The sequence below is a fragment of the Pterocles gutturalis genome, unplaced genomic scaffold (genome assembly GCF_000699245.1).
Source record: "Pterocles gutturalis isolate BGI_N339 unplaced genomic scaffold, ASM69924v1 scaffold31757, whole genome shotgun sequence".
Classification (NCBI taxonomy): Eukaryota; Metazoa; Chordata; class Aves; order Pterocliformes; family Pteroclidae; genus Pterocles; species Pterocles gutturalis.
The window spans coordinates 1-11,935 of record NW_010116455.1 but is presented as its reverse complement, the minus strand read 5'-3'; the positions used below and the strand labels follow the sequence as shown (position 1 = coordinate 11,935).

Below are 11,935 nucleotides of genomic sequence, written 5' to 3'. Positions count from 1 at the left end.
CGCAGTATGTCCTGGGGCTCTTCATGATCTACATGTCCACCCAGGTGGATCTGCTGCTGGGCGACGGGGAGGGCCGGGGCCCTGACGTGGTGGCCCTCACCGTGGCTTTCTTCTTCTTCGAGTTCCTGGCAGCGACTCAGGACATCGCGGTGGACGGCTGGGCCCTGACCATGTTGTCCAGGGAGAACGTGGGCTATGCCTCCACCTGCAACTCCGTGGGCCAGACGGCTGGCTACTTCCTGGGCAACGTCCTCTTCCTGGCCCTGGAGTCGGCCTCTTTCTGCAACAAGTACCTACGGTTCCAGCCCCAGCCCCAAGGGATTGTTACGCTCTCAGGTACTGCGTGGGTGCCACGGGGCTGTGCGTGCTGATGCTGGAATGGGGATGCTTCTTCCCTGAGCCTGGACCAAAGTTCTGTTCAGAGTGAGCGGTGCTTTGGCACTGTGAACTAAGCAGGTTTGGTTTGTCCCCTACCCGTGAGAAAGCACAGCTGGCCAGGAGGCTGGGGGGGTCCACTGCTACCTGCACTGAACTTCCGGGCTTCTCTGGGCATAAGATTATGAGAAACCTGCCTTGTCATTGTCTTGGCTGACCTAAGCATTTTTTTTCCCTTAGTTTAATGACCGTGGAATAGATTATTGTTAAAAAAAAAAAAAAACAACAAACAAAGCAAAAGCTTTTCCTCTTTTTAAGGAGGCCTTTTGAGAACATCTTCTGGGAGGAACGAAAGGGAAAATTAAAAAAAAGCTGGCTCTTCCAGGATTGCATTGTTCACATAAGTAGAAATGAAAGTGTTCAGAGTTGACTGTGTGGCCAATTTCTGAAGGAAGGCCTTACTTTAGTACATTAAGGGGGATTTTGTTTTCTCTTGAATGAATTAAATGGAGTCTGGTAATCCAAGCATAACTGGTTGTTAGCATAGGGACATCTTCTGTTTGGTGTTTTTGGGTTGTTTTGGTTTTGTTGTTTTTTTCAGAAAGGTTATACGTGGTGGTTGATGCTAGGCGTATTACCTAAAAGCTGCTTAAAATGCACAGGTTTTGGTTGTGAGGTTGGGTTTAGCCAGCTCAGCTTATGGGAGGACAGGAAAAGCTGGCACCTCTTCTGGCTGCAGTGTCGAAGTGACCATGGCTAGTGATGAAGAGTAAATTCTCATGGCTTTAGTTTCTTTTCCCTCTCTTACATTGATTGCTCTGCCCATAGCATGTAAGAGAAAAAGTATGCCAAAAGGGGGTTGAATTGTTGTGTAAAGGTTAGTTTTTGCTTTCTATCCTGTATCTAGTTTGTTGATAAATCAGGATATTCAGTTTCTTATTTTGTCTATGCAGCTATCACAATTGCTAACTGGTCTTCCTCTTTCCTTCCAGTTCATAACCGAATGTCTGGCTCTGTGTCAACAAGCACAGAGTAGTCCTCGCAGTAACCCTGCTGATTTACTGCTTTCCTTTGTTTTCCCTTACTGGGTAGTTCATCAGAGCTGGCGTGTCTCTTCCCTCCTGCTCCAGCGGCAGGCTGACATCCATTGCTGCTGATGCAACTTGCAGATCACTAGTGTAGTTGAGAGAGCTTGGTTTGGCTATATTGATCTCCACTGTCCAAGTTTTTTCTTGTCTTCGTTTTTTCTCAGTGCTGTTTGTATAAATGGATTTGTTACTATTACAAGACTGCCGTCTTTGAAAAAAGAAATTATCCCAAACCCAAAAAACACCAACACGGTCTGTTTAACTTGTCCTGGAGTAACTAACCTGGTTGGAGTAAGAAAAGCAAATAGCTCTGATACTGTGGTTGCAGGCTATGGGGTTTTGGGTGGTAAAACTGTCTGCAAGAAATTCCTGTTCCTGTGTTCGTGTGACAGTATGCCACAGCCTGCTGTGTCCAGGTTTCTCCTGAAGCAGCTGCAGAGCGGTGCTGTAAACCTGCTCACGGAAATGAGGACAGCGGCTATCTGCTCCTGGCACTGCTCCTGACGGGGCTTGCGGTGAGCTGGTTTGGGCAGTTAAAGCAGCAGAAAGCTTTAGTTTGAGAAGGTGAACAGTTTCCTGCCCATTCAGATCTCTGAACGCTGTTGTCACAGGCTGAGTGGCGATGCTAGGGGAAGAGCAAGTCGACACTTGATGATCCCAAGTCAACTTCAAGCTGCTGAGAAGCAATAGCATTAGCTGTTTGCCATGCGGTCAGATGTGTCCCTGTCCCAGAGCGAAGGAAGAGAGGTGAAGCGCGAGCGCAGGAAGAAGGTGACCCCTTCCAGGCCGCCCAGACTTACCTGGGCCAGTGACTGTGGAGTGCCCTTTTTCCTGGGAACAGACGGGTAGCTTTGGAATTAAAATTGTTGTGAAGAAGCGCCTGTCCCCCCACACACCTCACTGATGGTTATTTTCCAGCCTGGTCTGCCCCTGATCTGGTTCAGGAGTTTGCTTTGCCCCAACGCAGAGGTTTATTTTGCTGGTAACGGTGCAGAGGCAGGGATGGGGCCAGGTGGCACTGGGGGCACCAGAAACTTGATGCTAGAAATCTGTTGTGTAAACTGTGATTTTAATTCTTTTTGCTTGTAGCCTGTTAGTGGACTATATGGCTGGATTATTATTATTTATTTTTGCTGATCCAGCCATTGCTGTATCACAGCTGACAGGAGCAGTCATGCAATGATGCTCAAAGCTGTTTCTATTCCCGTCCTGGTACTCACTGCAGTGATAACGCTCAGTGCTATTATTAGAGTACCACTGCTCTATGTCTTTTGCAGACAGCAGCTCTGATTAGCGTGACTCTCTGAAAAATCATCTTTTACTTAATAATATACGTTGAGGGTACCTTTTTTAACAGAGGAGAGCACAATCTGACGGCATTGGCTATGAGATCTTTTCTTTAGAGAAGGGGAAAGGAACTGATGTGGAAGCAGCAGAAAAGGGTTGGAAATGCCTTTTTTCTTTTGCACTGTGAATGCTGGGGTATGGCTAAAGTAGTCTCTCCATGCTTTCCTCCATGCGTGTCGTGCTTGTTCCCTTCCTGTGCATAAGGAGCAGTTAATGATTGCCTAAACCCCTGCACTGTCTTTGCCCTTTCACCAGCCCTCACTGCTTACTTTCAAGTCACCGTGAGGCTTTTGGAGTTGCTTGTGACCAGGGCGATAAAAGGCTACTTCTGTCTTACCCTCTGCACGTTGCCGAGTTCTTTCTTGCCTCTTTCATAAAGGCAGAGGATAGGATTATCTTCCATTAATCCATTCACTATATCAAAAAGTACTCGCCATAAAATATTGGTGTGGACAAGCAAATATTATACCTGCTTAAAATAGAGCACCTGAAGAGTTAGCAAGGGTAAGAGCCACTGAACACAGACATATTTGAGTGACTCTTTACTTGATGACTGTGTAAGAACTTTCATCAGGACATCTTTACACTCATCAGTGTAAATCTTTGTTTCCTTCAGCTGGTGGATAGATATTGTCCAGGGAATACAGAATTGAGGCACAGAATAGTTACATGACTACACAGTAAATCAACTGGAGACTTGGCACTTCTTCCTCTGATTTGTTTTTTTCCCCATCTTGCTTCCTCTGAAGTTTTTTCCCCGTCTTGTAACTATTAAATGTGTTTTTTCCTCCTTGATCAGCTTTTGGCGATTGTATGTGTAATCCTTCAACATTTTCATTTTTATTTCTGTTTCTCCCCCCACATGCTCATTGTGGCAATAAGAGAACACCAGGGGAGTGACCCGGTTTGCTGCTGCTCTGCTGTCTCAGATCTCAAGCAAACGCGGTTCTAGGGTGAGGGGCGAGGGGAGAGCTGTGTCGGTTACTGTATGTAGCTGTGTTTGTGGTTTGCTTTTGGTGCTTGTTTTTAGAAAGGTCAATGAGTGATGTTTTTATTCCAGTTTTCATTAGTAGGTCTGTATTGTTGCAAAATAACCACATTTTAGATACTCGGTGAATTGTTAATAAAGTGTTGATGGTGACTGCTAGAAATATAATTTTTTTTTTTAATTTTAATTTTTTTTCCCCTCCAGATTTCCTGTTTTTCTGGGGAGCTGTCTTTTTAATTACCACTACACTGGTTGCCCTTTTGAAAAAGGAAAACAAGGAACTGACACCAACAAAAGAAGAAACAAAAGGCATTACTGATACATACAGGCTGCTATTCTCAATAATCAAGATGCCAGCAGTTCTCACTTTCTGTCTCTTGATTCTTACAGCAAAAGTAAGTAAATACGTATACGAATTGTTAGATGCTGCTGATATGAGTGTCTGAAAGGTTGTTGAGTCCCTGTGGTGTAACTTTTTTCTTGGTTTTGCTGGTGGTTGTCATCAGAGTTCCAAATTTTCATGTGAAATTTTAAACAAAATTGCTTATGTCAACAGAAAACATTTGTTTGAGCTTTTGTGCTTACACAAGCATTAAAGAGAAGTTTGATTGCAATCTAGTATTAATTTGGTTTTAAACAGCTGGGCCGTTTGTGTAGTCTGCAGGTAAAAGCACAGAAAATGTTTCTTTTAACCTAAATTCTATTCCTGGAATCTGCAGCTCTGTACAAACTAGGTTTCCACAGCTTCTTGTTGACCGTTGTGGATACCAGCAGCAATGAAGGCACAGGCATGAAACTTTCCCCAGTTTGTTTTGTCTAACTTGTATTGCAGGTGGGCTTTTCAGCAGCAGATGCTGTAACAGGACTGAAACTGGTGGAAGAGGGCGTCCCCAAGGAGCACTTAGCTCTGCTAGCGGTTCCGATGGTTCCTTTGCAGATAATACTGCCTCTCATCATCAGCAAATACACAGCAGGCCCCCAGCCGCTCAACACCTTTTACAAAGCTATGCCTTTTAGGTAAGAACAAACAGATCTTGTTTGATAGAAACATAGTCATTTCCATATTCAGATCAATTCTTCTGTAAGTTCAAGGTCCAGATACAAGAAAGTGTGTCAGAATTCTCACAGTGAGTTGAACGCTGTGTCTTGTACCTTGGTTCATGCAGTAACGTGTAAGAAAGCACGAGGTGTTTGTCAGATGCACATGCAACAGCCTTGGAGCAGTTCTCTCCTGCTCTTGTTCAGTGTCCGTAGTTCCTTATCCCTGGATCATTCGGAGCGGATCCGGGGCTGTACCTGTCCGATCAGGTGTCCTTCCCAGCAGCAGAGCGGCAGAAGGCATTGGCAGCTCATTTGGTGAATCTGCTGGATGTGTGCTTTACCGAGGTGACTGGGAATAAAAGAAGCTGAATTAGGCTGATAAAGACAAGGAGACATTTAATTTTTGTGTGAAGTGTTTTATACAGGAGTTTGCTTATGGAATTCTAAAACCAGTGATTCCGGAGAATTCCCTCATGCTGTTCCTCAGTGAAGTATGTGACATGTCTGTCACAGGTAGCTGTTACTTTGACGTGTTCTTATGCAACTGTGTATGTTTTCACAAAAAAAAAAGTCTTGCTCCAGCTGAATTTGGTTGGATATCTTGTGCGTTGTTTTCTACAAAAAATAAATTTCTGTGTGAAGGTACAGGGCAGAAAGCTAGATAGAAGATCTGGTAGTGAGTCGTGTTTATGTGGAAGACAGAATTGTTTTGGTATAAAATGTTTACAGTTTCTGTGCTTGTCAAGTCTTTAATTCAATCTAGGATAGAAATAGTTTTAACTATTTAGATATAAACAATTTTAATATATTCTGTATGTATGAGTGTTCAATAATTGCTTTGTATCAAGTAAATGCATGGGGAGAATTACTTTAATTACAAATTATCTTTCTTATTCCTCCAGATTACTGCTTGGTCTGGAATTTGCTTTTTTGGTATGGTGGACTCCTAAAGTGAAACACGAAGGAGGATTTCCTGTGTACTACTATGCTGTAGTATTGTTGAGTTATGCTTTACATCAGGTAACATACACTGCCCGCGGGCAGGGGAGGGGGACAGGAGGGTGTTTCATATCGATCCACAGAGGACTGTAAATGCTGTTAGCTGCTTTTGTCCTTAGTGACACTAGGGTTCCTCAGAGTCTGACCTGTTCGGCTGTATGGCTCTATTTAGTGCTGATACTCTTTTCAATATCGTTTCTCCTTCTCCCGTGTCCTCCATTGGACATTTCTATGAAGTTACTTTTAGTTGATCAGATCTGCTTTTGTTTCACAGATTATATTTTTTTCCCCCCAAACCAGAAGCTCAGAAGCATGGTGGAGTTGGAGAAATCCCAGCATTCTGACTGGGTTTCATAGGCGTGGCGATTGGTGATTGTGCTTATTGCGCAGATCCGTAGGGTTGTGTGATCCTGGCCCTAGAAAAGCTAAGTTAGGGATTTGGAAGGAAGGTCATAATGGATCTGATCCAAACAGCCGGAAAACAAACGCCTGATGCACACTGGGCTTTGGATCAGAACCAAAATGCGTGCAGTGCCTTGAGAGTTCATTTTAAATGTGAAAGTGTTGTTTTTATGTGCTGTTTTCACTGGCCTTATCACACTTCAGTAGATAACTGAGTCATTCCGGTGCACGTGAGGCTGGGTCCGGTTAAGCATGACTTGCAGGTTCAGCATGACTTGAACCAAGTGGCAAGAGCACTTCTTGGTATTAGCAGAGAGATGGACTGCAGAAGCAATTTCTCTCTTGTGCATTTTTAACCTGTTGGGATTATTTTCAGTCAATGTTGCTAACTTCAAGAGACCTCCTGGAACAGTTTTATGTTAGATTGATTAGTTGTCACTGTCTGTAACTGGGGAGACCTCACTGTCCTGTGGGTTTTCTTTCCTCTCCTGTAGATCACGCTGTATAGCATGTACGTGGCAATAATGGCTTTCAACGCCAAAGTCAGCGATCCGCTGATCGGAGGAACCTACATGACGCTCCTAAATACCGTGTCCAATCTGGGAGGGAACTGGCCTTCCACCGTAGCGCTCTGGCTTGTGGACCCGCTCACAGTGAAAGAGTGTGCAGGGGCCCAGGAACAGACCTGTGGGACTACAGTTGCTGCAGAAGTAAGTTCTGGAGGCTGTGAAGGCCTTTCTTCAACTATTTCTCGAGGAAATGGCTTCTCTTAGTATTTTTTTTTACCTTTTAAAACCTTCGTAGTGCATAGCATGTGCTTAAAAATGCCCATTAATCGAGATGATTTTCCCATCTGGTAAAATTAGGTCTGTTTTTATCCATACACTTTTAATAATAAACATCTTTGCCAAAGATCTGCAGTTGCAGGGTAGTTATCCATTTCTTTCTGGGGTGGGATGGAAGCTGGTGGCAGAAGCACTAGGCTGGTGCCACGTTCTCGTGGTGTAAGGAGGCTGCAGTTACGTTTTTGGGTCAGTGCAGAGGTGTGTAATGAGGCGCTCTGTTTCTGGCAGGCTGTCTGTGCCCCAAGTCCCTTGAGTTTTGTGGTAGGTTGGATTTTTTTCCTTCTGTCTTTCTTGAGACTTCCTAACTGGATACCTTGATACCTTCTCCCGTGGCGTTACTTTGCTCTCTGTCTTTGGTCTTCCCTTTCCCCATGAAATTGAGCAGTGTGACTGGCTGCCTTCCCAGCTCTGGGGAGCCCTGTGGAAGAGAACAAAGAACGCGCTGTGCTGCTGTACACAGATCGAACCACAGGACACAAAACTGCCTGGAAAGCAAGGTTTCAAATTCACCTCCTCATGAGCAAATGCGAAATTTTAACGTGACTGTTTGGAAGGGTGGAAATGTTTGGGGGGTTTTTGGTGAGGGTTTTTTTATGTACTCATGACTGAGATTTATTTCACTCTTGAATGCCAGGACTCTTCGGGATGAGGATGTTCTCTAAATAAAGTGTCCTAGGATCAAATGTTACTTGTCTGAACTGGAGCTGCAGTTTTTACTAGCTACGGAGGAGAAACTTCTTCCGCAGCATGCGCTTTTTCTGCCTGTCTCTCATTGGCGTGCCACTAATGAGGTTCCCTGGGCCTGGGCCTCTACGGAACTTAAATCCTTCCTCCTTCACCTCCCTCCTCTGATCTCTTTTTGCATCCTCCCAGTCGGCAGTGTTCCGCCACCCCCACCACTCCCTTCTTATTCCTGTTCTGATCTTGACGTGTGTCAGAAGACTGGCAGAACCTCAGCGCAGAGGGTTGATGTATCTTGGGACTGTAGCAGTGTTGAAAGCTGAGCAATAGCAGAAATGATCGTGGGTATACTCGTACTCTTTACATGCTGGAGATTCTGTCTTCTGGTTCTGTGATTAAAAAGCACCCCAGGCATGTTTTCCCAGAAGTACGCAGCATTTTGTACCGTCCATTGGCAGATTCAGTGTGGTGAGGTGTGAGGCTGTAATTTCTAAAGAAGTGGTTTGGATGGCTAGGGGAAAAAAAATCTTGCTTCTTGGGATTAAGAACAGTGATTGCACCTCCAGCGCGAGGCAGCTGGACAGTTTCTGTGTTCTGGAGTTAGCCCCCTGGGCCAATGTGCTCCATTTCCCAGATGTTTTATAGCAGTTTTGTTACTTTTCATACTGATGGTGAGCTCAAAAGCCTCTCTTACTGCTTAAGAAACAAGGAAGAGTAAACAAATATGTTTAGTCATAACCAAGAGTGAGTAAAACACGGAGGATCTCTAAACCTGCTTCCTAAAAGTCGGTGATCCTGTATCTCCCAGAGGATACTTAACCCATCAACTTCTGCTCCTCTGTTTCAGCTCTGCACAAAAGCTGGTGGCTCCTGTGTGACCACGCTGGACGGTTACTATGTGGAATCCGTCGTCTGTGTCATTCTGGGATTTGGCTGGTGGTTTCTACTGGGGCCAAAATTTAAAAAGCTGCAGGACGAAGGACAGTCTTCCTGGAAGTGCAAGAGGACCAAGTGATGCAGTTTAAACGTTGGACGGACTAGCGAGGTCATGTTAGTTTTATTACAAAGACGTATCCCATAATCACTAAGCAGGAATACAGGTGTTTTTAAATGCCACACCGATGAACAAGGGCTGGCTGAGATGGTGGTATGTGTGTATGTGGTACCACTTGCCCTCCCAATATGAAAATATAGGCTCAGAAAGGAATTATTAAACAACAGCACCTATGTACTACATACATAGCCCCGAGCTCCGGCTTCGGAGTCGCGGCTGCTGGAGTAAGCAACGTCTGCATTTCCATACAGTACCTATGGAAAAGCTCCTCGTGCCGCGGCTCTCCAAGCAGCAGCGTTGTCAGCCATGTTCCAACCCTTTATTTTCAAACAGAAATGATCTGACACAGGGTGCTGACCCGGGAAGGATGTCAAAGGCATTCTGTAGGTTAAGCGTGTTAATGCCACAGAATTTGTTGTGGGAAGAAGAATGTAAAATGTCCGTGGGCTTGGTTTCTTCTCACTTTTTGAGCTGTAATCACACCTCAAAGGACGAAATGTTTCAGAGATTCTTTTAAATGTATTTTCTGGCTTTTATAAGCTTTAAAGATTTATAAGAAAATATTTTTATAAACAAATAACATTTGTTTAATTTATTTCCACTGTTTCAAAGCATTTTGATTTCCATCCAAGGTACTTTCTTGACGAGAAATTGCTGTAAGGTAGGACTCAAGAGTAACGCACAATATTCTGAGCCTTGGGTCCTGACAATGTAAACTGGGCAGTGCGGCAGCTGGCAGCACACCGAGACAGGTTTCAAAAGGAGAGGGCACGCAGGAAGTGGTTCTTCTGAGGGAATGAATTGCTAGTGTTGGTTCCTCTATGTCACTAAAATTCCAGCATTCAAATTCAAGATTAGTAGAAAAAAAATGTGACTGTTCCGAGCCACGGGTAAGGAAAGCTGATCAGTGCCTTTGGAAGTGATTTGGTGACGACAAACTTGCCAAATTCCCAGTGAGTTGGTGTAGGACTTGCTGTCACACATCAAACAAGGTAAATCCTGTGGTAGAGCTGCTACAGAAACTTCTGACTGGTGCTGTGTGGTGGAAACGTTCCCGTTGCGTTTATCAAAAACGAGTTCCCTCCGGAGTGCCTTAGTGATGTGCAGCAAGCAGACTGCGCGCCTGGAGCGAGGGCACTGGGGTCTTGGTTGGATGTATCTGGTACATCGTTATTAAAAAAGAAAACTATTAAAAATGCCTTTGAGAGGTACATGATCTCCTTTCCTGGTCTGTGTTTCTTGCCTTGTCAATGTTGGAAGTGTCGCAGCCGGAGCTTGGTGTTCCAGCTCAGGAGGGGCTGTGGATGGTTTGTTTCTGTGTGTTTCAGGAAAAAAGAGACCGATCGCAGCACTGACACAAGGAGTGGGAAGGTGGGCTGAAGAGGACAGGGTGACAAGGGCCTCCTTGGGCACTGGAGCCTGTCCTCTGTCCCTTCCCCTCTCCGCTCTCGGGACACCCTTGACGGTCCCAGAGCTGTAGATCCGTGATCCAGCCACAGCACGTTCTCACCATTTAGGTACAGCAGAATCAGCCAGGCTCAATAAGAGCACGTTGGTTTTACTCCCCAAACTACACGTCTTCCTGTTTCACCCCTGTGCGAGCACAACAAGATGTAAGAGTGTATCGGCGATTTGTAGCCGAAGGTGGGTGCGTCTTTGGGTCCTGGTCAAGTTCTGTCCCCAGATTATCGTCGTGTGAGGCAGTGTCTGTGCTGGAGCAGGTGGCTGCTTGCTTTAATCACATCTTGTCCAGGCCCAGAGGCTTTTTAAAAAACTTTTCTGACTTTGAGGAAAAAATTCTCAAGGGCAGAATATGGGGAATTAAATTCAGAGGTGTTTTATTAGGGTTGGCTTTTAGAAATCCGGAGGTGTCTTAAGTCTGCTTTTACTTTGCGGACTTGGCAAATACTTTGTTCACTGTTTGTGAAGGTGCCAGTGAAACTTGGTACCGATAAAGGATGGGTTGAGAATTGCTTATCAGTACATAAGATGAACTTGATAACATCAAACTTGAACTCCAAATCAGTAGTAATATATAGGAAATGTGACCAAAATTAGATAACTGTTTGTTCTTTCAAACTGGAAAAAGAAGGGATGGATTAGGGTTTTTTAAATCTATCGGTGTTGCTATTTTGTAACACAAATCAGAAATGTTACAACTCTACCAGCTGATTAGCAGATTGCAGAAATGAACCAGTAAACTTTTAGCCTTGCTATTTTTTTTTCTCCCAACCCTATTTTAAAATGATTTTTTTAAATTAGAATTATTGTAGCCTTAAGCATCTTTAACATAAAAATAACTTTCTGAAAAGGCAATAAGAAAGGAGCACCCCAGTGTCTCCCATGAGAGTCTGGGACCAGGAAAAGGTGGCTGGTACCAGGTATGGCCGCAGATCCCTGCGGGGCTGAACAAGCACAGTCGGGTCTGGGGGGGGGAAAGAAGAGCATCTCCCGCAGCAGGGAACGGGGCGGCTGGGTTGTGCAAGCAGCAATACTGTCCGACTCTTGAACCACCCCCTGAGACAACATTTATTGAGCATTTCACCTGACATACAAACTGTACACAGCCATATGCTTCCGAATCGTTGTTTGGCTGCAGGTTATGTTTTTTGCGGAAAACAAGAGCTTGCACTATTTCTGTATTTATTACTTAATATTAAAATGTTCACACTTAGTAAATAAAGTAAAACTAACAACTATGCTGCTTTAAAAAAAAAAAAAAACAGGGGTAATACTTTCTTGTCCAACTTGCCTCCTAGCCAGTACTTTTTTGTACAGTTTTCTGCCTTGGGTTACAAATTCCCAACTAAATCTGGGCTCTTCCCAAAATCCCCAGTTGTGACTGTTACCAGTATCGTAGGAAGCCGTTGTCTTGAGCCGTTTGGTGGTGAATGACGTTAGTTTTGAACTAAGGGAGAAGAATAAACAACGATGAACACAGGAGCGTTCCCACGTTGGTTTTTTGCCCTTAAGGCAGCGCCCCAAGATGCAAGAGGCGTTTCAGGGGATCGGAGGAGGCGATTGCAGCTTTGAGGAGGCACCAGGAACTGGTAACGGGCTCCGGCCGCCCCCAGCCCCCTGCTCTGGAGCTGTCTGAGCGCCCCCGCCCCGGGGT

The 11,935-nt window shown here is 44.8% G+C and overlaps 1 protein-coding gene across 1 annotated transcript; it reads left to right on the top strand.

The window, feature by feature from the left end:
• Nucleotides 1–5: 5 nt before the first annotated feature.
• Nucleotides 6–8,881, top strand: SLC33A1 (solute carrier family 33 (acetyl-CoA transporter), member 1; the record flags this gene model as incomplete). Its single annotated transcript, XM_010075517.1, has 6 exons — nucleotides 6–336; nucleotides 4,003–4,193; nucleotides 4,631–4,815; nucleotides 5,742–5,859; nucleotides 6,735–6,950; nucleotides 8,614–8,881. Coding segments are annotated over 6 exons (1,209 nt in total), but the record flags the coding sequence as incomplete, so codon positions are not given.
• Nucleotides 8,882–11,935: the final 3,054 nt, after the last annotated feature.